This window comes from Schistocerca serialis, chromosome 8 (assembly GCF_023864345.2).
Source record: "Schistocerca serialis cubense isolate TAMUIC-IGC-003099 chromosome 8, iqSchSeri2.2, whole genome shotgun sequence".
Taxonomy (NCBI): Eukaryota; Metazoa; Arthropoda; class Insecta; order Orthoptera; family Acrididae; genus Schistocerca; species Schistocerca serialis.
In genome coordinates this window covers 205580633-205605142 of record NC_064645.1, presented here as the reverse complement: position 1 = coordinate 205605142, position 24510 = coordinate 205580633, and the positions used below count along the sequence as shown (strand labels likewise).

At 39.0% G+C, this 24510-nt stretch overlaps 1 protein-coding gene across 1 annotated transcript in view; it reads right to left on the bottom strand.

Annotated features, from left to right (window-relative positions):
* Window positions 1–532: 532 nt before the first annotated feature.
* Window positions 533–24510, bottom strand: part of LOC126416252 (ankyrin repeat and IBR domain-containing protein 1-like) — a 567140-nt gene continuing 543162 nt past the window's right edge. The window contains exons 20-21 of the mRNA XM_050083876.1: window positions 24038–24447; window positions 533–1610 (exon numbers count right to left, since the gene is read on the bottom strand). Of these exons, the coding sequence (XP_049939833.1) occupies window positions 1342–1610; window positions 24038–24447 (679 nt within the window). The 3' untranslated portion in view covers window positions 533–1341. The remainder of the gene's footprint in view (window positions 1611–24037; window positions 24448–24510) is intronic.

The window sequence follows — 24510 nt, the reverse complement described above, 5'->3', positions numbered from 1 at the left end:
ATGACTCTGTCACAAAACTAAAATATTTCAGCAACTATTTTGCTACTCAGTGCCTCCTCTATGTGGTTTACCAACCCATTCTTTTCATATTGTAGCCATTTAGATTACATGTATATAAGCTACAAATCACCAATTCAAACTATAAATCTGTGTACCAATTCCTGCAGAGATATTAGCTGCTGACTAGGATTGAACTATGACAATCAATCATCTTAAGAGAATTAGTATTTACTATACTGTTTTTCTGTAAATACTATTCTCTACTGTCAACCTTAACTTCTAGTCTGCTCCACTTGTTTCTTTAGTATTGTCTGCATGTTTACATATTAAACTTTAGGACATATCACAAGCTCAGGAAATTGTTGACAACAGTGTTCTAGTACCATCTAAAAAAGTATTCAGATAAACTCAGAACAGTCAGTATTAGGACATAAATATCATAAATAACAGTGACTGTTTATGCTATATAGCTGATTTCAATGTAATTGTGGTCTTATTGTGTATCCGAAATAATATGTAATTACATATACAGAAAACATTCTACACAGTGTAAAAACGGTTTTAATTGCATTTACAAAGTATTGTACCATGGAATGTTTGAGGATTATTTTAATTACATGCAAATTGTAAGAATCAGCGTTGCATACACACAGACAAATGTTTCAAAACCTTTTCTGTGATTCCAGTAACAGAAAAGCTGTTGGTTCAATTTTTTACAAATGTTGAAAACTTGTTACACCATTCTTGAAAAATCAAAGGAACATGTTATCACTAAATATGCATAAATGTCAAAAAATTGTTTGGTTATCATTTTGTTCTTAACAAAAATTTGTCTGAAAGAGAGTGCTAAAAAAGCAGTCTCAGAAATTGATCCACTCCACATAAAAGAATTCAGAATCCCTTTACAATAACAATTCCAGTGTTAGTTTACAGTAAAGAATGAACATTCTCTAACCACACAGTCATTACATCGTACTAATAGCATCCCAGTGATTTATAAAACACAACTCATAAACAAGATTGCATCACAGTTTATTGCACAAAACAGATTAATTTTTGACCGCCACACAAGAACTGCCTGTCGAGTCCACAGATGATCTGCAACTATCATTTCCAACTACAGACTTTTCAACACCAGGAATTGTCCCCGCACCTTAAGAGATCTGACTGAGAGACTTGGTATCTCTCAGGCAAAAGTTCCAAGAGAAAGTAATAGAAAAAGCTCCACATTTGAGTGCCATGATCTACACACATGTAAGCACAATACAAGAGGATCAATGTATATGCATCCACATGCCGAGAAGTTAGTTCAGAACGAGGCACCAACGTAGATGTTGTATCTCACAGTGCAGAGCTGGCTTCTTTGTGGCGTTCCTTTTTCGACTTCTTGCGGCGCTTGCAGGACTCCTTTGGTTCGAGCAGGAACAGCGCTTCGTGGAAATCATCAGAACTCAGATTGCTTTCCTGCACAAGAAGCACTGAGCTGAGTGCTCCATCTGTCTGTGATTTGGGAAAACGGAACACGGACCGCTCACGCTCAGGTTCGCTTGCTGACCGTGACTGTCCGGGAGCAGGGGCAGCTGGAGTCGTTGGCACTGCTGCGACACTGGCTGCACAGTAAACAAGATTAGGCTCATATTAAAAATCTGCATAATATGTGGGATAGCAAAAGGCACTCATTAATTACCATTTCTTGGAAGCAGTCATTTGAAAATGGACCAGTTGTCAAAATTGTCACTAAGGATCTATTATATCAACATTCATCTACATCCACATGATCTAGATCTACATGATTAATCTGTGATTCACAGTTAGGTGCCTGGGAGAGTGTTCACTGAATCATCTTCAAGATATTTCTCTACCATTCCACCAAAATATTTTCACACTCTCAGGAGAATGTTGGTGACTGAAATCCCACAACGAGATCCTGCTGCAATGAAAAACACCTTTTTGAATGATTCACATATCATATCTGTAGCAGCTGCTACCCTGTTTCACGATTACACAAAACAACCAGCTGTTTTTTGAAATTTTTTTTATGTCCTCTGTCAATCCTACATAATGGGGATCCCACACTGCACAGCAATATTCCAGAAGAGGATGGGCAAGCATAGTGTAAGCAGTCTTTTTTAGACATAAAGCTCTGAAGAAATCAAAAACTGCACAACAGAATATCAGCAAAACTCAAATCAATTTGGAAGGATGTGCAATTGTTTCATGTTTTGTGCTGGAAATACATTACCATTTTTCTCATTTCTCTGTGGTTACTTACAGCAATAATCCCTATTAGCTATGCATAACTGATGCACTGTCTACCAAATCTAGGGAAGAAGCATCGTGGCTGACATTGTCCCTAAAATTAATATTAGTTGTCAGTGTAAATGACAAGCTCTGCATAAAAGAAAAAAGGGATTATATTTCAAAATGGGCCACAGAACATCATAGGTAAAAATGAGGAGAAATATATTAATTCACTGGACAATTAAGCCCCACAAAACACAGTTACTTAGCTGGTTAATCAATTATTAGTCCTCTCCCTTAGCTGACTGGTCAGCATGTCTGACCGCCATGCAGTGGGACTGGGTTCGATTCCTAGCTGACTGAGATTTTCTCTGCTTAGAGGCTGGGTGTAGTGTTGTCCTCATCATCAATTTGTCATCATTTGCCTAATGTGGTGTCAACTCAAAAGACTCACAAGTCGGTAGCATCAATGCTATACAATCATTTCATTTCATTTTATGTCATTTCAGTCAATCATAATTTTGTGGCTATTCACAAAGATGCAGAAAGTGTTAGTTGTTAGTCTACCGAAGTAGATACACCTTCCCAGTGAAAAATATGGCAACTTGATTGTGTCAAAATAGACAACACACACACACACACACACACACACACACACTCGCACACTTGCAAACACAACTTACACACATTTGACCACAGTCTCTGGCAGCTGGAGCCAGACTGTGAGCAGCAGGGCATTATGGGAGAGGTAACCATGTGGGGTAAGGAGAGGCTGGGGCAGGGAAGGGGAGAGATGACAGGGTTTACATTCTCCACCAGGGTTTCAACTACCTCTTACTGTGCCCTGAAATGAAAAATGTCCTACCCATTACCCTTCCCACTCCTCCCACAGTGGTATTCCACTGCCCACCGAACCTACACAACATCCTCGTCAATCCCTGCATAGCCCCTGCTCCCAACCCTAGCTTCGTGGCTTATATCCCCGAATTGAGCTACATACAAGACCTGTCCCATACATCCTCCCACCACCACCTGCTCCAGTCCTGTCACAAACATCACCTATCTCATCAAAGGCAGGGCTACCAGTCAAACCAGTCATGAGATCTACAAGCTAAGCTGCCACTACTGTGCTGCATCCTGTGCAGGCACGACAACCAACAAGCTGTCTGTCCACACGAATGGCCACTGACAAACTATGGTCAAGAAACAACTCAACCACCCTGTTGCTGAGCATGCCACCCAACACAATGTCCTTCATTACAAAGACTGCTTCACACCCTCCCTGCAATATATCCAATGTTCCTGTAAACCTCCTCACCTCAATCTTAGTTAGTGTCCTTACCCACCTACCCCCTTCCCTATTCCCATTCCAGCACTACACAGTCCTCTTTTCCACCAATGTACCCATCTTTTTACTTCTCTCCTTTTGCAGTAACCCCCCTCCTCCCCTCGCCCCTTTGTCTAACCTCCCGACTGCACCTAGCTGCCCCATTCTCCACCTTGTCCCTGCACACTTCCAGCAGCACTTTGCCATCCCCCTGCTATCCTTACTCTCCCTGACCCAGCCTCTCCTTACCCCCACCTGGTTGCCTCCCCCATAATGCCCTGCTGCTCCCAGTCTGGCTCCAGCTGCCAAAGAATGTGGTCATGTGTGTGTAAGTTGTGTTTGCATGAGTGTGTTCATGTGTATATGTTTTCTATTCTTGACAAAGGCCTTGTTGGCTGAAAGCTAACTTTCCGACAGTCTTTTTGGTGTTCCTCTCTGTGACTCAGGTTTTCATTATATGGTGAATATCAACCATTCTTTTATTGTATTGTAACTGTTCAAAGATTTTCATGGCTGAAAACACACCTTTCTGGGCCACACTAAGAATGAGTTTTTGATAGTATAAGTTATTCTAGTATTACATTTATGAATCTTGATTTTGGTTCCAAACTGAGATTGACTGTTGACAACAAAGTGCATAAGGGAGTAAAGGGGCTGTGGAGATGTTGTCAGTATGCCCAACTGATTGAATAACCGTCTACAAAAGGTTCTAGAGTGGAACCACATGTTATCCTTATTACATTCTTCTGTGGAATGAGCACTTTCTATCTTAATGAAGAATTGCAGCATAACATATTACCATACAACATTGGCAAGAATGGAGTAAGAATGGAAAAATTAAATCAATTTTTTTGCCATTATCATGTCCAAAGTCTGCTTTTATCTGTCGTTCAAAAGTTTCAGAGTTTAGATGTTTCTATACACTGAAGAACCAAAGAAACTGGTTCAGGTATATTCAGGTACAGAGATAGGTAAACAGGCAGAATACGGCACTGTGGTCGGCAATGCCTATATAAGACAACAAATGTCTGGTGCAGTTGTTAGATTGGTTACTACTGCTACAATGGCAGATTACCAAGATTTAAGTGAGTTTAAACATGGTGCTACAGCTGGTGCCTGAGCAATGGGACACAACATCTCCCAGGTACAGATGAAGTGATGATTTTCATCTACAACCATTTCATGAGTGTACCGTGAATATCAGGAATCCGGTAAAACATCAAATCTCCAGCATCGCTGTGGCTGGAAAAAGATCCTGGAAGAATGGGACCAACAACAGCTGAAGACAATTGTTCAACATGACAGAAGTGCAATCCTTCCACAAATTGCTGCAGATTTCAATGCTGGGCCATCAGCAAGTATCAGCATGTGAACCATTCAATGAAACATCATTGACATGGGTTTTCGGAGCCAAACGCCCACTTGCGTACCCTTGGTGACTGCATGGTACAAAGTTTTATGCCTTGCCTGGGCCTGTCAACACCTACATTGGACTGTTGATGACTGGAAACATGTTGCCTGGTCGGACGAGTCTTGTCTCAGATTGTATCGAGTGGGTAGACGTGTACGGGTACGGAGACAACCTCATGAATCCATGGACCCTGCATGTCAGCAGGGCACTGTTCACGCTAGTGGAGGCTCTGTAATGGTGTGGGTCATATGCAGTTGGAGTGATAGGGGCCCCCGATACATCTAAATATGACTCTGACAGGTGACACAAGCATAAGCTTTCTGTATGATCACCTGCATTCATTCATGTCCATTGTGCATTCCGACAAACTCAGGCAATTCCAGCAGGACAATGTGACACCCCACACATCCAGAATTGCCACAGAGTGCCTCTAGGAACACTCTTCTGAGTTTAAACAAACTTCCCAGACACAAACATTATTGAGTGTATCTGGGATGTCTTGCGTCGTACTGTTCAGAAGAGATCTCCACCCCCTCGTACTCTTATGGATTTATAGACAGCTCTGCAGGATTCATGGTGTCAATTCTCTCCAGCCTTACTTCAGACATTAGTCAAGACAATACCATGTCATGTTGCGCACTTCTGTGTGCTCATGGGGGTCCTACACTATATTAGGCAGGTGTACCAGTTTCTTTGGCTCTTCAGTGTAGATCTACAACACCTGATTTCCAATTCATATTCTTATCATATGAATACCAAGGAATCTTGAGTATTTCTTTTATTTATTGATTTTCCCTCATCCATTATTTCTAAAGTTGTGGTCAGGCCTTGTGCAGTAAAGATCAATATCAGCTTTGTAGAATTTGATTTCATATTTCCAACTGTATGGAAAGGATACAATCTTACGTAGTGGTGGCACTAAGTCACAGACAGACACAATGAAAAAGAATGCTACAAATTTTTAACTTTCTTACATGTTCACACATCAACAACTCGCACACATATGCCTACTGTCTCCTGGTACTGAGGGCTGACTGAGCTTTAATATTACTAGTATTCTTCTCCATTTTGCCTGTCTGTGACTCAACACTTCTTTGTGATGAGTACCTGTCTCTCCTTTCCTTATTGTTGTTATTCCATCCTGGACATTCTACTACTTGATTTCACTTCTTCAAGCAGCCTTCACAACTTCAGCTATATTCCTCAGATGGTTGGAACAGATTTTGCATTTGACTGCAGTTCTTTTATCACTGAACATATTTTACTAGACAATGAAGGCTTTGACAAATCACAGCTGAGAAATTAAATAGATACTCACTGTGGTCGTCTTGCAATGACGCTGAATTTAAAGATGGTGACTAGTGAACTAAAGATTCATTTAACAATAATTACCTAGCTTGAAATTGAGAAACATCTTGTTCCATAAAACAGCTGTTCATATAGCTTACTGCTATGTGATTCACTGGCTTGGTGAGTCAGATACTACATTGTAAATCAGTCTATTGAATCCAACAGTGGCGAGCCCCTTTGGAAAAGTGTTTGACTTGCACATTTGATACAGTTGTGTCTCATTTTAGCAGCAATGGAGTCATTTTCAAATCGGATCACTTGTGAAAAAAACTAGAGGTAAGTGCTTGGCCAGTGATAATGTTGAGTTGATTCTGATGGGAATTTTTTTTAAAAAAGAGAAGGATATCTGTGCAAAAAAATCTTGACTTTTTCCCATTTTTAACAACAGAAAATTAGTGCCTATTGCCAGTAATTCTACAATTCTAGATTACATCTTCTACTGAAATGTGTTTGACAGTGTTATCATTAAACATGAGGAAAGTATTTTTTTTTTTCCATTTCCTTAACAGTACATAAAACACGCCCAGCGATAAACACATTAACCGAAAGGAATAAAAAGCATTCATTATTGATCAAAGAATACTATGAGTCACTGAACACATCATATCCCTCTCCAATACATTGTATAAAACTTATATAAGCAACGGACATTACATGTACAATACGGTGTTTATAAAATAATTTGTGGTAATGAATTCCACCAATTCTTAAAAACCAGCAAGTGAAAAGTCATCAAAAAAATGAAATCGGTATTGGCATACAAGGGAACTGAGCTATTTTCTTAGATGCTATGACCACAAAGTATACATCAAAACACACGATTTTGAGAGATCTTTCCTTTTTGCTCACCCAGGAGAAAGGAAAACTGATGAATATGGTGAATTAAACCAAAAAATGGTGAAGTATGGTGAAAGGTGTCAGAATCTAACATGTGGGGTACCGGTATGTGTTTTTCTTTTCTCAATGAGAGAAACAGATATGTGAAAAAATGAGTTTCCCCAGCTGACTTTACAAGTTTATTAGAAGTCGGCTCAGTGAATTTCTGTACACTGTTTAAAATTTAAGTTTAAAAGAAAGCTCAGGTGCTACAGTTTCACTTCATGCCTTCCATCCCCGCTGCCTATCTTTATGATGTATGTTTGTGGTGCAAAGTATATATGTGTATAGTGTATGTGGTTGTTGCAGCTGTATCATGTCTGATTTTAAGAAGAAAGTCTTTAAAATGTACTGTCACAGAACCCTTGTTATATTTCCATGTGACATCCCTCCCATAATACACAATCTGCACGAAAAGTATATTTTTGGCATTTTACAAAATGCTTTCACACCTACCTGCACTCCTGTAATTGAAGGACCCTTCCCCCTCTCCACACATCAAGAAGCTGAGCTCATTTTTATGTACTTGTCCTATATCATGTGTACTTTGTACAATATGTGATCCACAGGATAAATAAATAAATACAAATACATTAGTGTGGTGTGGTTGCTGCGCTGGCTGTTGGGTGATATAACAAGTCGCCAGCTAATAAGACCTCACTAGCTGGAAATGGCTGACATTTCCTTGATTCTGACCAAGTATATTTTTCAAGACTAAGTGTTAGATTTAAAAGATTGGCTCTTGATGTTATTGCTGAATACAGTACATCGGAAATGCATACAAAAAGATGAAACTGAATTATAAGTGACACAACAAAATGTGGCAGCTGGGCCACTTTGTCATGTATTGGCTTCATCTGGAAAACTTCACGTCAACTGTCCTGTTTTTCCATTGCTGCCACAAGCTAACAGTAGCTGTATGATGAAGCTAAATGTTGCATGTTGTGTTGGTAATGTCAATCATGGATTACATCAGCATTTCCTCTCTCATGTCTACCCTCTACTCAATGGCCTAAAATATTCCTTTAGCTCCATCACCATCAGTGGTGTGAACTGTCTGTCTCTTGTGCCACTTATAACTCTTTCAGTCACATCAAATGTCAATAGGAACAAAACGGAATGAAGTCAAGTGAGCCGTTGAGTAAGAACGTAGAATCGATGTAGACCTTACTTGGAAGAAACGTAAAATGGGGAATTTTTAGCATTCGTCTTATGGTTTTTTTTCACAGTGGTGATGAATTTATGGAGTAGGATCATGAAAAACATAAAATCAGTTAATGTAAAATTGAATTTCCATTGTAATAATTTACTGTGAGGGTTTATGTAATAACTAAATTTAATTATGGAAAATGGAAAGAGACATACTTTAATGATGAATGACAGGATAACAAAAGGTGCTTTCATTAAGGTGGTCGTTGATTTGTGTGCGTGTGTGTGTGGGGGGGGGGGGGGGGAGGGGGGAGGGGGAGGAGGGTCATTTAGTTCTAAATTTTTAGACACATGGTAGAGGATCTTAAACTGAATATTTTGAATGAGTAATGCATCTGAATCACATGTTTGTGAATTGCTTATGTATCTGTGTTGATGTTAGTAGATTAGTTTTCAAAAACAGTACAGTATAACCTGTGATGTTGCCATCATGGACTACACCAATGTATATAGTTTTGAATGTAATAACATGTACTTAATGATGGTGCTGCAGGATGTTTTGCCCAGAAAGTCAAATCAATATACAGGATATTTCATGTACTTAATGACAATGATGCAGGATGTTTTGTCTGGAAAGTCACATGAATATACAGGATATTTCTTTTCAGTGACAGTAATTTTAGTAAATGTTTTAATATTTTTAGGGAGGTGTAATGATTAAGCTCTTAGCAATAAACAGCCAAAATATTTTAATACTGTGTACGCTGTTCTCTGACAGTATTGTTAAAAGAGTGCCATATAAAGCTCAATTGCAAGTAAATATTCTTTTATTCTGATATTGATACAATCACAAGAACATCTTTCAATGTTACTGGTTTCAACCTCACAGTGATTATCTTCACACTTCACAAGAAAGGAGAACAATGTAATGTTAGAATGCAGTCTGCCAACTCTTCAACTATACAACACAATAAATCCAAAACACTGTCACTCTTAACTGCACACACAATATATTGTTACACATAAGTTTTTTCATCATAAGAGGTCCTCTTCTTCTGGGGCCTTTCTATACTTCCCCAACACATCCCTATTTCCTCCCTGAGGAGACAATTAATAATTTTGAAAGCTAGGGATGGTTTTTCACTTTTAAATGTGTGTATTAGCAATGCTGGAATTTTGCTTCTTGCAGGTCAGTACTGGGCAGCCTTTTAATAGCTCGGTAATTTTATAATATGAGGCTTTGTACGATTATCAGTCAGCTGTTTTATTAGAACCAGTGTAAACCTGCCCATTATTCTCTTGGTTGTAACTGGTATGGATATGTTTGGGCTTTCTATCAGTATACTTGTGTCATCAGCAAACATAGCAATTTTTTAAGAGTCTGGCATTGTACTGAATAAATCTCTATATATAAAAGGCAATGATCTGACTGACTGACTCATCATCACCCACCCCAAACTGCTATGGGTAGAAATTTGAAATTTGGAGAAAGTGTGGAGCTTATACTCTAGGTGTCTTTTAAGAAAGCATTTTTCAAAATTCCATCACTAAGCGGGTGAAATACAGGATGAAGGTTTTTTAAAAAAAAAAACATGTTGCTGTTATGCCAATTTTGAAGGTAGACCTACGAAAACTGGTATTTGGTTTCTTGGTCAGAAATAAAGAAATACGTTTCAGCATTTTTAAAAAGTATATTATTATTAAAGAACTGCTAAAGGACTTTTAAAGCTACATTATCAACATTGGTATCTGAGTTTTTGGTTACAAACTAAAGAAGTACGTGTTCCAGTGTTTCTGAAAATTGCACTCCTAAGCAGGAGAAATGGGGAATGAGAGTCTTTGTGAAAATATATTATGAAAGCATTTTTAAATTTGGCTTCTCAATTAGAAATAAAAAATATGTTTCATTGTTTTTGGAAATGCAGTCCTTATGGTGCTGAAATGGGGTCAGTGACATTCACTGACTCATCATCATCCAGCCCAAACTGGTAAGTATAAAAACTTGACGTTTTAGAGAGGGTGTGGATCTTATACTGTAGGCATCATTTAAGAAGGGACAACCCAAAATTGTACTCCTCAGGGGGCAAAATAGGCGATGAAAGGCTTTTTGAAAGTATGTCACAATTAAGGGAATTTTGAAGCTAAAACTATGAAAACTGGTATTTGGTTTCTCTATTCAGAACTAAAGAAATACTTGTTCCAGCATTTTTAGAAATTTAACCATATGGGGGTTGAAATAGTGGGTGAAAGCTTTTTTTTAAAATATTACATTATTAAAGAACTACTAAAGGAGTTTTAAAGTATGTCTCTGAATGCTGGTATCTGACTTCTCAGTTACCAATAAAGAAAATATATGTTTCAGTGTTTTTGGAAAGTGAACCTCCAGGGGATGAAATAGGAGATGAGACTTTTTATGAAAATATTTTACTATGAAAACATTTTTAAAGTTAAATCTGTGAAAATTTAGATTTGGCTTCCCAGTTAGAAATAAAAAGATAGTGTTTCACTGTTTTTGGGAGTTCAATCCCTATGGGGGTGAAACGAAAATTTGTAAATGGCTCCACTGTTAGGAATAAAACATACATACATCACTGTTCGGGAAATTTCAACCCCTAAGGTGGTGAAATAGGGCATGAAATGTTTTATGAAAATATTTCATTGCAAAAGCATTTTAAAAGCTAAATCTTTGAGAATTGGTGTTTGGTGTCTCGATTAGAGATAAAAAATACATGTTTCAGTGTTTTTGGAAATTCAACCCTTAAGGGGGTGAAATCGGGTCAGACTGATTCACTGACTCATCATCACCCAGCCCCGACTTCTAAGGATAGAAAGTTGAAGTTTGGAGAGGGTCTTATGATGGTGGTCTGAAAAGTTCTTGTAATCAGCACAAGAGATCAGTGCTAGCACAAGTTGTTCACGTAATATTCATTGGACTGTTGCCTGTAAACACATGCCACATCAGTGTTCTTGGAAGAGAGCTGTGGCAGTGATGTGGTTTGAATTTAAATTTGGTAGGGAGATCTTAGATGATGATCTGTGCAGTTGCTGGCCAAGATGTGTCACTACTCCGGAAATCATTGTAAAAGTGCACAAAATGGTCATGGAAGATCGCCAACTGAAAGCGTGTGAAATTACTCATGCTTGACAGGTGTCATCTGAAAGGTGGTATCACATTTTAACTGAAGAATTAGAAATGAAAAAATTATCTGCAAGAAGGGCGCCGCAACTCTTGATGTGCCCGCACACATATGCCATCGCCATGGCAAAATTACATGAATTAAGGTATGAATTGTTGCCACACCCACCTTATTCACCTGATGTGGCTCCATCAGACTTCCATCTTTTCCCAAAACAGAAAATTTTTCTTGGTGGACAAAGATTCACTTCAAACAAAGAATTGATAGCCTGAGTCGACAACTATTTTGCAGGCCTGGAGAAAACCCGTTTTCAAGATGGGATCAAGTCATTGGAACATCGTTGGACCAAGTGCATTAATCTAGAAGGACACGCTTTGAACCAAAGCTAACATAATCCCAACACTTAATGCTGCCTCTCCCAGCTCATTCCACCATCCAACCTTGATCCTCTCCCCCACCCCTGCCCCCTGGTCACCTTCCAGGAATTGCTTACCTCCAAACTGGCCTCTCCATCCTTTCCCAAGTCACGTACCAAAAACATCAACCTTTAGCAGAAGGTAGCCTTACACAGCCTCAAAACAAGTCCTCAGTACACCAATCTTCTTCCTGTTTCCAAATATCAAGAAACCCATCAATCTGTGATACACTATTGTAGCTGGTTATAGAGTCTCCACTGAAAGAATTTCGACCCTCACTGATGTCACTTTCCTGTACACCAGCATCCCTCATCCCACATTCTTGCTGCTATTGAACACTAACTCTCCCAATAACTCTGAGACTCCAGACCCACTATCTCATTCCTTATACACCTCACTAACTTTATCCTAACACACAACAACTTCTCCTTTGAAGAAAAGGTATACACAAAATCTACGACATAGCCAGGGGCACCCTCTGGCACCTTCCTACACAAACTTGTTTATGCGCCATCTAGAAGAAACCTTCGCAGCCTCCTAAAACCCCCAGCCCTTGGTATGGTTCAGATTCATTAATGATATCTTCATGATCTGCACTCAAGGTCAACACACCCTCTCCTCAGTCCATCACGTCAAGATGTTCTCTATGGTGGCTCCATCCATTCCTCTATCCACATTAATCCCACCAACTACCAACAGTACCTGCATTTTGACAGATTATCAGAGAGTTGTTCTGATTGATTATTTCAAAGTTTCTTTGAAGCTGGAGTATTCTTCACATTCAGTGTGCTATTACATAAAATAACTTAGGAAAGAGATTTAAAATATTATTTTACTTTGCAAAGTAAATATGTTTGTTTAATAAAAACTCTGGAAAAAATCCAGGAATTTTTTGTTGTTTTAGTTTTCAATTAAGTTTTTGTAATTTTGACTGGTAAGAACTCCGGTAAGAACTGATACTCTAACAAAGAATTTTACTTTATCCAGCTACTGCACAATGATACTGCAGCAATGCAGCAATAAACCATAAACAAGGCGGGGGTGGGGGGGGGGGGGGCAGGGGGGGGGGGGGCAATAAAGTAAAATTTATGTTGCAAAGGAAATACCTAATAACAAAACACAAGTGTCTGCCAACAGCAAAATATGTCAAAGGCTTTAGGATGAAGCCTATGCAATACTTCATGACAACAAACTTCTTCCGATTAGCATAATGTCAAAACATTTTACATTAGGTTCGTTTGAGCAGTTGCCAATGGGCTCATGCACATGTGCAGTTGAGTCACTTATGAGCAGTACCTGCTCCTGCTTATGGCTACTTTAAGTGTGGCTGTTAGCTGTATCGGCAAAAGCAACGAGCAGCTAGAAGCTACCACGAAAAAATTTTCTGGTGTGCCAAAGTTGCCAGCTTCATGCCTGCATAGAGCAGTCTGAGCTGTAGTGGGGAGGGGGATGGTCTTCATGTGAGCCATGTTTAGGTTTAGTGATTTTGCTGTTTCCTCTTCATTTACAGCTCTCACATCACACGAAAATTGAAAACAAAACAGATTTCTATGGCTAGTAGCTAGCAAGTGAATTAAAATACATTCACACAATTATGGAAGGCTAAAATATGTTATTAGTTTCAGTTTTCTGATTTTATTTTATTTCCAGGTTTTGCCAGTCAAGCATTAATTGCCTTGCATAACAATGAAGATATTTTTGTTGATTTTCTAAAGACTTAATTTCTTTAATTAATTTTTTCCACAGAGGGAGCAAATTTATTAGAAAAAAAGTGCTTTATTCCACACTATTGGCTAGTGTCAACTGTTTGCTGAATTACAAGTACCCATTTTGATCTTCTGGCACTTATGGCATTATGCCATAGTGGTACTCTAAGAAACTTTGCAGCCCGAAAACTGCATTCAAAAGCTTAATATCAGGTTGGGGCCTATTTCTTTGTGACTCTGGACATATGAATTTTCACTTTCTGCCGAATTATGCATTTTAGTGTGGTTTATGTAATTCCGATGCTCTTAGAGTATGCTCTGATGTCCTGTTTCATTTATAACATAATGTAATATCTCTTAATGCTATATAGATGCGAACCTGTGAGTTTTCTATGTCATCATAGCTGCTCATGCACAGTAACACCATTTTCTGGCACTCTCTGACAACCATTGAAATGAATTCTACCAAGTGATGGGAAAATATTGTAAATGGTGGTTCAAAATCATTACTTTCAAAGTAAATTTCATTTTATGCCAAATGAATTATGTTAGATATGCAAATGTGCTTTGAGTTTCTTAAATCACAGAGCATTTGATTCTCATTTAAGGGGATACGGAATCGGATTTTGGGTTAAAAAATCGAATTTTTTTTTATTGGCGTATTATATTCTGCCATGTTTCCTCTTTAAAATGACGTATCATACATAGCTCTACTACAATTATAACTATTTTATTTTTATATATTTGTGAGATCGGGTATTGCGCTTTAGTTATACACGTCTCTCGTGGCTGACCATGAACTTTTTGGCAGTACCTTTAAAGTGACATGAATTCAAATATCCCGGTTTCCAGCGACTATTTATACACTAGTTGCCCGAAAATGTTTCTCTCTGGTTTCCTCAAGTTACTCTTTGACTTTGTGGCGGGACTGTTTTGTAAACAGTGTGATATAAGAAAGTAGTTGTTGTTGAGTTATTTCGTATTTAGTGCTTCATTTTTCGCAGTGAAAATGCCTAGAGCTAAAGCAAAAGTATTTAAAAAGCGTGTGAACTGGCAAAAGAAAATAAATAATGATTCATTAGCAAAGCAAAGCAGTTCATCATCATCACTGTTGGAAAATGTGAATCCACTTATTACTGATTTGCCGAACGAACTTACACCAAATGAAAACAGTGCTTCTCATAAAAAACTAAGAGATTTGGAAGAGAAATATAATTTACTTGATAGAGGGAATGAAGTTTTTGAACTCATTGATACGAATATATTGTGTGAAGCTCTTGAAAACAGTTTGTGCTGCAAAAAATGTCATGGAAACGTTTCTCTGAAAGTAGAATCCCATGTTGGCCTGGCTGCCCAGTTTAATTTAATATGCAGTGTTTGTAAATACAGCTGTAAGTTTCCAAGTTCGGTTTCAGTAACTGTAAATAATGGATACAAGAAAACTGAACTTTATAGTGTAAATATTAGGTTAGTTTATGGATTGCGAGCAATTGGTAAGGGCAAAGCAGCTGGTGATATGCTATGTGGTGTTCTAAATCTTCCAAGTGCACCTTCAAAGTTTGAAGCTTACAATTATGTACTAGGATCTGCAGTTGAAGATGTAGCACAGAAGTCAATGCAGGTTGCTGTGGAAGAAGCAGTGGAAGAAAATGACGGCAGTCGTGACCTCACAGTGGCGTTTGATGGCACGTGGCAGAAAAGGGGCCACACCTCCAACAATGGTGTTGTAACAGCAACTAGTGTTGATACTGGCAAGGTTATTGATGTTGCAATAATGTCTAAATACTGTAGGTGCACAGGCAGGCTGAAAAATGAACACAGTGATGACTGTATTGCTAATTATTATGGTAGTAGTGGTGGCATGGAGGTTGCTGGGGTGAAGAAAATTTTTCATCGCTCTTCACAGTGGTATAATGTTCGCTATGTCAAATATCTGGGAGATGGTGACTCTAAAGCATTCAAAGAAGTTTTGGAAAGCAAACCATATGGGAACAGTGTAAATATAAGCAAACTTGAATGTATAGGACATGTGCAGAAGAGAATGGGTGCCAGGCTGAGAAGGTTAAAATCAGTTATGAAAGGGAAAAAACTAGATGATGGGAAAACCTTGGATGGCAGAGGAAGATTGACTGATTCCATAATAGACCACATTCAGAACTGCTATGGCCTTGCAATCAGGCAAAATACAGGCAATCTTGAAGAAATGAGGAGAGCTATATGGGCTTTATATTTCCACACCGCATCCACGGATGAGCATCCACAACATGGTTTGTGCCCCAAAGGTGAAAACAGCTGGTGTAAATACAATAGGGGACTAACAACAGGAGAGAAATACATTCACCACCACAGTCTACCATCAGCCATCATGGCAGAAATAAAGCCCATTTTCAGAGATCTGGCTGACAGAAGTCTTCTGATGAAATGTCTTCACGGAAAAACGCAGAACCCCAACGAGTGCTTGAATAGTGTGATATGGCATCGTCTCCCAAAAACAGTGTTTGTCGGAATTAATACACTACATTTTGGTGTGTATGATGCTGTGGCAACCTTCAATCTTGGAAATATAACCAAATGCCAGGTCCTTCAAAAGTTGGGTATGTGTGTTGGTTCCCGTACGGTACGTGCTATGTTCTTTTTAGATCAGCACAGACTAAGGCATGCTGATAATATAATCAAGACATTAGTGAAAAAAGCAAGACAGGTGCAGAGGGGTGCCAAAAGAAGACTTGAAGATGATTATGAAGACTGTGAAGGGGGTATTAGCTACGGATCAGGAATGTTTTAATCTTCTTTCTCCGTTTCCTGTAAGTTTACTTTTTACTTCATCTAGGAACATTATCTCAGGTACTGGTCAACCTAGAAGTCTGAAATTTTTATGACGTAGTGACATAGGTCCCTATTACATACTGAAACAACGATTTTTTAATTACTTGATTTACAAAAGACTTAGGGGTGATAGTCTAGTAAAAAGCGATGGAAAAAATTTACTTAAAAATAAATGTACAATATCTCTGTAAGAAAATACTTTGACAATAAACTGTTGTTTCAGTATTGTTGTAACATATGAATGCACATACAGTAAAATTTTTACCTCTCTGTCTCCAGTAGTTTGTGAGAAAATGTTCCCTATAGTAGGCATATATTAACATTGCGGGGATAGGTGATTCCGTATCCCCTTAAAGCTTAACAGTTTGAGGGCCAGGCACTTAGAAGAATTTCAAGCCAAGAAGACCAGACATTTATGTCATTATTTATAACTTTAGTGGCACATTTATGTGATGTATATTAAATTGTAACACACGCAAAGAAGACCGATACTATCTGTGAAAGATTAGCTTTTCTTGTAGCTACATCATGTATATTAATTTAAACCATTAACTTTTCCTATTTGTATGTTCGCACTATGGAACAGTGATGTTGCTATTGGCTGACTACATCATATGTAATATGCTCTAAAAATCTGCTATCATCAGCTGGTGAGATCACATTATATGAGCAATGATTGGCATACTAAAGCGCTTCACAATCTCGATTTCAGTGCTTCAGAAACTAACATTGTGCTTGGTGGAATTCAAATACATACTTTTGTAATATGAAAATATGCATCGTATCATAATATGAAGATACACAGCATATTTGTTGCTGCACATCAAGATCTAAAAAAATGTATTTTTACCCGGGAAAAGGTGTATTTTCAACCAGGCAGAACTCAGGAATTTTTTTTTCCTTGTCCACTTCTACACCTTGAAAATACAATTTTTATTGAATTAAGGTCTCAGACTCCTGCTTCTAGTTTTAACAACTGTTTCATATTAAACCACAGAAGATTTCACTTTATTTCTTATTTTATGCATAGATCTAAGGGAAAAAAACTTAAGTTTGATATTACATTGACACTTCAAATCAGTAAGTCTTACATGTTACACTATCGCATCAGATATTTTGAAACCAAGCTCTTTTGTCTATATTTGAGTGAAATTTGATCCATGTATGAGAAACTGAGGATGCTCTGTAACTCAGTTTCATTATATCTCAGTTAAGTCATTGCTCCAGAGAACACCTAAGTTACAAATGATATTCTTTTATATTAGTACTGTGCATCATAAATAGTAATATATTTCTGAAAATATGAGGGCCTCAGAGTCTGCTGATGGGGCAAATTTTCTTGGTGGGTAATAAATCACAGTACCTGCCTAAGAAAGAATAAAGTGTTCAGGCTTTGCTGATCACTGACCTTGACAGCTGCTGCAACCATTTTATGTAAGGGTTCGGACCTTCTTTTGCACCTCTAAATGTTTCAAGTAGCACAGGAATCCCTGCCTCAATGCTGCCGTTGTCTTTCCCAGACAACAACATAGTCAAGGAAATGTGTAGTCTTGTATTGTCATACAGAATCTGTGAAAGTAGCCATGACATATCCCACTTCTGCTGCAAACACTGATGACTACAAACCAGCTATCCACCAGGATGAATGGTTACCATCAAACTCTGGCCAAGAGCAGAGTGGATCACCCTGTGGCACAGCATGCACATGAGCATAATGTTTTTGAGTTCAATTGCTTCTTCACAAACCAGGCCATCAGGATCCTTCCCTCCACCATCAGCTTTCCTGAACTGCACAGATAGGAGCTATGCTTACAACACATTCTCCACTCTTGAAATTATCCCAGCCTCAACCTACAATAACCTGCTGCCCCATGCCCTCCATCCAATAATTTATTCCGCCTCTGCTCTATCATTTCCTCTCAAATCACACTGCCTCACCCTCACTGTGTGTCATTCTCTACCAGTGCTCCCACTAGTCTCTTTTTCTGCTCCAACCCCCCCCCCCCTCCTCCCCCCCCCCACATGCAATCTCCTGATGCTGCACCTGGCAGGCTTCTACATCTACACATCTACATCTATACTCCGCAAGCCACCTGACGGTGTGTGGCTTGTCCTGCTTCCTTCTAGTCCCTGCGCCCACTGTCCGAAAGCACTCTTCTCTCGCCCTACCTGTATCCTGCTATTCCTTTCCATTCCCTACCCAACTTAGGATTGCTGCTTCCATTCAATTGAAACAGTTGCATTCTGGTCAGAGCAGCCAGAGATAGCGGTCATGTGTGCATGAGGTGTGCCTGCTTGTGTGAATGTGTGTGTGTGTGTGTTTTCCTTTCTTTTCTGAAGAACGCTTTGGCCAAAAGCTCAGTGTGTAACAGTCTTTCTGTTGTGCCAGACTGCCAGTCTTTATGGTGAGTTGCCATTCCAACCTGAACTTTCCACTACCTTGTGCGTTATTTCCCCTTACAGCCCAAAAGCTTTCATGGAGCTCTTCTTCATCTTTTGTGTATATTTTTACAAAATATAGCTTTGCACAACAGTCCTTACTGACATCGAATTTCTAGTGAAAAATAACACTGTCCAGAATTTCTCCTTTTCTCCACCAACTCTTTCTTCCACTTTCCTTCCTGAACTTTACATTTCCTTCCAATGTTGTGGTTCTCATATTCGCTCTTCCTCCTGGATGTAAGGACGCAACACATTTTTTTCTCAGCAAATCTCAGTTAAAAATTGCAGACTTTGGTGTGCAACAACAAACTGCTTCAGCCCCTACAGTTTCATGAAGTTCCAACGGGTTGCAGCCCTATATGTTCCCTTCAAAATGGCATTTGTAACAGAGGTGTGTTCCAAGCAGAGCGCTCTCACTGACTTTCTTTTGGCAGGAAACCAGAGCATTGCAGGTATTCAGAGGCACTTGAAGAATGTGTATGGAGACCCAACAGTGAACAAAGCACAGTGTTGGATGAGGTGTCTGTCATCATCAAAACAAGAATACACAAACCTGTCTGATCTCTACCATACTGGCTGGCCACACACAGCTGTGACTCCTTCAATGTTGGAATGTACAAACATTCTCATTCAAGGTGACTGACGGATCACAATCAAATACCTTGCTGCACAACTGGATATCTCTGTTGGTAGTGTTTACATACTCATCAAAAAAACTTCACTGGACTGTTCTCCCTCATACACCCTGCAGCCCACATGTCACACCTTCCAACTTCCACCTGTTTCACCCAATGAAGGATGCACTCCATGGAAAACAGTACGTGAATGTTAGGAAGGTTACTGATGCATCAAGATGTTGGCTCTGACACTGACCAGTAGACTCATGCCACCCAGGCATACAGGCTCTCTCAGTAAGGTAGTGTAAGGCCAGCACTGAATGGAGATTACATTGAAAAATAGGGTTTTGTAGCCAAAAAAAGTAGGGAACAATACAGTGTATTGTGATGCTGAATAAAAGCAACTTCCTTTCAGAAAAATAATATGTCACATTACTTATTGGATGTCCCTCATATTATCACACTCACTTCTCATACTCTTTATACAGTTTCTACTAGCTTCTGATGTGATGTCATCAAAAGTAGATTCCATGTTATGGATACCTATGGATACCCCATCACAGTCTCAGCTCAGTGCTCAGAAAACATGTTCTACTGGTATTGTTTGTCTACAGTCTACAGTGATCTATGCAACAACATGTTGGCACAGTCCAGTAGACAAATGTTTGTAGAGGGCAGTGTGTCTGTCAGAAAACAATAATATTTTGTAAAAAAAAAAAAAAAAACTTAATTCCAGGAAATGTCTTAATTTCTAGATTACATTTTCACCAGTCATGAAAGAAACCAGGCCAGTTAAATAAGACGGGATAATTGATTTCTTGCATAGAGAACTGCGAGTTTTCAGTTTGTCAGAACTACCAAGCACCATACAAAGATTTTCTAATCCACATCATATGCCCCAGGCTAGGAAATCCATCATAAAGCATTAAAGTTAGCATATCTTTCTTCAGAACAAGTTCTAAAAATTACTTAAGCTTTCAAACCTGTTCAAAGATCCAATATGCATCAGCAAGCACAGCTGCACACTTGCACACACCTTAGACTCAGCACTTGTCAACATCTTCAAATGTGAGAAATCAGTATTTTCTGTGCAGCAGTGAAAGTCTACATAACACCAGTATTATATCTAAAAACAAAGATGATGTGACTTACCAAACGAAAGCGCTGGCAGGTCGATAGACACACAAACAAACACAAACATACACACAAAATTCAAGCTTTCGCAACAAACTGTTGCCTCATCAGGAAAGAGGGAAGGAGAGGGAAAGACGAAAGGATGTGGGTTTTAAGGGAGAGGGTAAGGAGTCATTCCAATCCCGGGAGTGTAAAGACTTACCTTAGAGGGAAAAAAGGAGGTCTTTAAATATGTCTGCTTGTGTCTGTATATGTGTGGATGGATACGTGTGTGTGTGCGCTAGTGTATACCCGTCCTTTTTTCCCCCTAAGGTAAGTCTTTCCGCTCCCGGGATTGGAATGACTCCTTACCCTCTCCCTTAAAACCCACATCCTTTCGTCTTTCCCTCTCCTTCCCTCTTTCCTGATGAGGCAACAGTTTGTTGCGAAAGCTTGAATTTTGTGTGTATGTTTGTGTTTGTTTGTGTGTCTATCGACCTGCCAGCGCTTTCGTTTGGTAAGTCACATCATCTTTGTTTTTAGATACATTTTTCCCACGTGGAATGTTTCCCTCTATTATATTAACACCAGTATTAGTCATACAGAGAGGACAAGACCTTGCTGATTTAGTTTCACTCTGCACTACCATGACTAAAAAGGATGTGACCCAGCCAGTCAACAATACTCTCCTCTAAAAACTGCCACATACTTCCTTCTTGTCCTTGGTACTTCCCTGATCACTAGCAACATGAATGTTCATTCTGCTTTATTTCTATGACTGTTGTCATAATCATCACCGCATCAACAGCATGTCATAGGAGGCTACCTAAATCATTGCATCGCCAATTGATATCAACTCTTTTGTATCACAGTGTTACCCTGAAGTGAATAAACTTCACAAAATTTTCATAGCATTCACCATACATTGGTATCCAAAATTCTTTCAAGTGGACCCTCATACAGCCCACACACAATTCAATTTAGAAAGCTATTACTAATTCCTAGGTCAACTGGTTTCACACAAGAAATACTTATTCACTTTTATAGCAATCAGGCTACTGCAATAAAAGGGATGTATTCTTTAATTGGAAGTAATCTGGTCTTGATTTTAGCAGATTAAAGCTGACAGGCTGAGAAGTCATTGCCTCCCAGAGAGGATGATAATTGTGACTTCCACATCATTGAGTTTTTCAGTATAATTAGATACAAGTTATTTACTATGAAGATTTTATTAATAAGCAAAAGTAAGTAGAAATGATCAAGCAGTGTGCTAGTATTAAAGGTACCTTTATCGTTCCAAAACCTTATACTGATAACATTAACTGTAACTTCAATGGCCCATGGTGCAGGAATAAGGGTAAATCCAGAATTAAGAAACATGAGATACTCCAACCTGGATATGGTTTGTCAAATCTCTATCTCAGTCATACAGATGACTCTGATGAAAGCTTGTGCAGTGTAATGTTGTGTCTGTGTTGGTATGGCGGAGTACTTAATGATGAGAAAAGAGGAACTGAAATTGACATAACGAACTTCTCTCAAAGAGCATTAAATGGACTGCCAAGATTTATTATTGCTACTCCCTGTCGCTCCATGTGACACTGCATGGAAGTTTGAGTTTTAATCTATAACTTAGGTGCATAAAGTGGAACTTAGATTTAATGTTCTTCAATTTTACATTTTTGTGATTCTACTCCATAAATTCATAGCCCCTGTGAAAAACCCATAAGATCAATGCTAAAAATTCCCCGATTTTACATTGCTTCCTAGTAAGGTTTACCCCAATTCCAACTTCTTATTCAAAATCTTGCTTGACTTCATCCCATTTTCTTCCTATTGACATTTGATGTGACTGAATAAGTTATAAGTGGTACAACTGACAGACAGTTTGCACCAAGGGTGGTGCTGGAGTTAAGGTATTATTTTAGGCCATTCTGGAGAGGGGAGACATGAGAGAGCAAATGCTGACATAATTCACCATAGGCATTGGCAATGCAACTTGCAACAATTATCTTCACCACACTGCTAGGTTGCGGCAGCAATGGAAAAAAAGGAAAGTTAACGGAAGTGTTGAAAGTGTTCAGGACTTAACAAATACATGATGAAGGAATACAATCTTTTCCTGTGCCACTTATAGCTCAGTCTCATTTATTTGCATATATTTCTGATGTACTGTATTCAATAACAATATCACCTTTTAAATTCCAACACTGAGTCTCAAAGAATATGCTCAGTCAGAGTCAAGGAAACATCAGCCATTTCCAGCTAGTCAGCTCTTATTGGCTGGCGACTTGTTACATCATCCAACAGCCAGTGCAGCCATCACTATGCACTAACAAACATAAAATGAGCTTGCCTGCTGGATGTATAGAGAGGGGGGAGTGATCCTTCAATGACGGGAGTCTATGTAGAAGTGAAAGCATCTTCTGAAGTGCTGAAAATTTACTTTTCATGCAAGCCACCCAACGGTGTGTGGCGGAGGGCACTTTACGTGCCACTGTCATTACCTCCCACATCCCACATGTTATATTCCAATGCCTTACAAAATACAACATAGTTTTCAGTTTAATGTGCCATGTTAATTAATTTTTGCTTTCTGCTGTGTGAGCACAAAGGAATTTCTCAAAAATATGTGTTTTGACATATAATTTGTGGTCATACATTGTACCCAAATACCAATTTCAATTGTTGAGGAACTTTTACTTGCTATTACACATTTGTGTTTTTTAAGAACTGTGAGTTTTTAAAAAACTAATGAAATTCATTACCACAAATTAAGGCATAAACATCTTATTGTACATTTAATTTCCTTCCCTTATGCAAATTTTATACAGTGTATTGAAGAGGATTATGATTTTTTATTATACATACCAACTGCATGTTTTTGTTCCTATTTCAACGGTTTTAACATTTTTCTCAGATCTCCATTTTCCTTAGTATTGTGTTTCTTAACTCTGGACTGCAAGAAAATGTAAAACAAGGGTTTCACTGTACACTACTGATCAGAAACTTTATGCTACCACTATTCTCCCTGGAGTTCAAACACTGGTAAATAAAATGTAAGCCACAGCAGGACTTGAATAAGCTGCATTTTGTTTGAGCACTGTCAGAGTAACATTTCTTAATGACCTTGGATCAAGAGCCAAATTAGTTGAAGTAGTTGTCAGCATTCTATTGCAAAATTATGCATTATGGAGTGACAAACAAAACAAAATATCAATACTTATCTGCAGTAAATAGGTAAAATAGAGAATGGCCTGATAAACATTAATCTGGACAGAGATCAACATTCTGCTCACATGGATAAAAGTTTTATAGTGAACTTCACTGAAGGAAGAAGACTTTTACATACACAACTCATACAACAAAAAATAAGTAGCAAGAAATGAAGGGGGAAAATGTGATGGTGAGCAATAGAAAGCATACCAGTGTCACGAGGTGAGCTTGGAGCTGGAGATACAGAGGCTGGTGAAATAGGCTGTGTAGGGGCAATAGAGGCAGCACCAGAGGTTGGCGACCCCTCTTCGGGCACTGCAGGAGGTGGCAGAGTAGGGACTGCTGCAGGCTCAGGCGTCCGACTGATGGACACCCCACTGATGAAGAGCGTCGGGGAGCGGGGAATGCCCGTTTCACTCTCGTACTCATTGCTGGAGTCTGTCTCCAGAGGGCCTCGTGCACGGTCTGTTCCAGACGTAGTGCTCTGGACCCCACCAGAGCCACCACCGCCAGCCCCTGGGGAACGGCATATGCGTATTCGCAGTGAACGTGCCTGGGACGGTGCTCTCAGTTGTGCGTTACTGACAGTCACACTTGTGGCAGCAGGAGCTGGACTTGTACTGTCAACAGAGAAAAAGAAATATATGTTGTGGCATCTGCAAACCTCACTTTTATTAATAAAA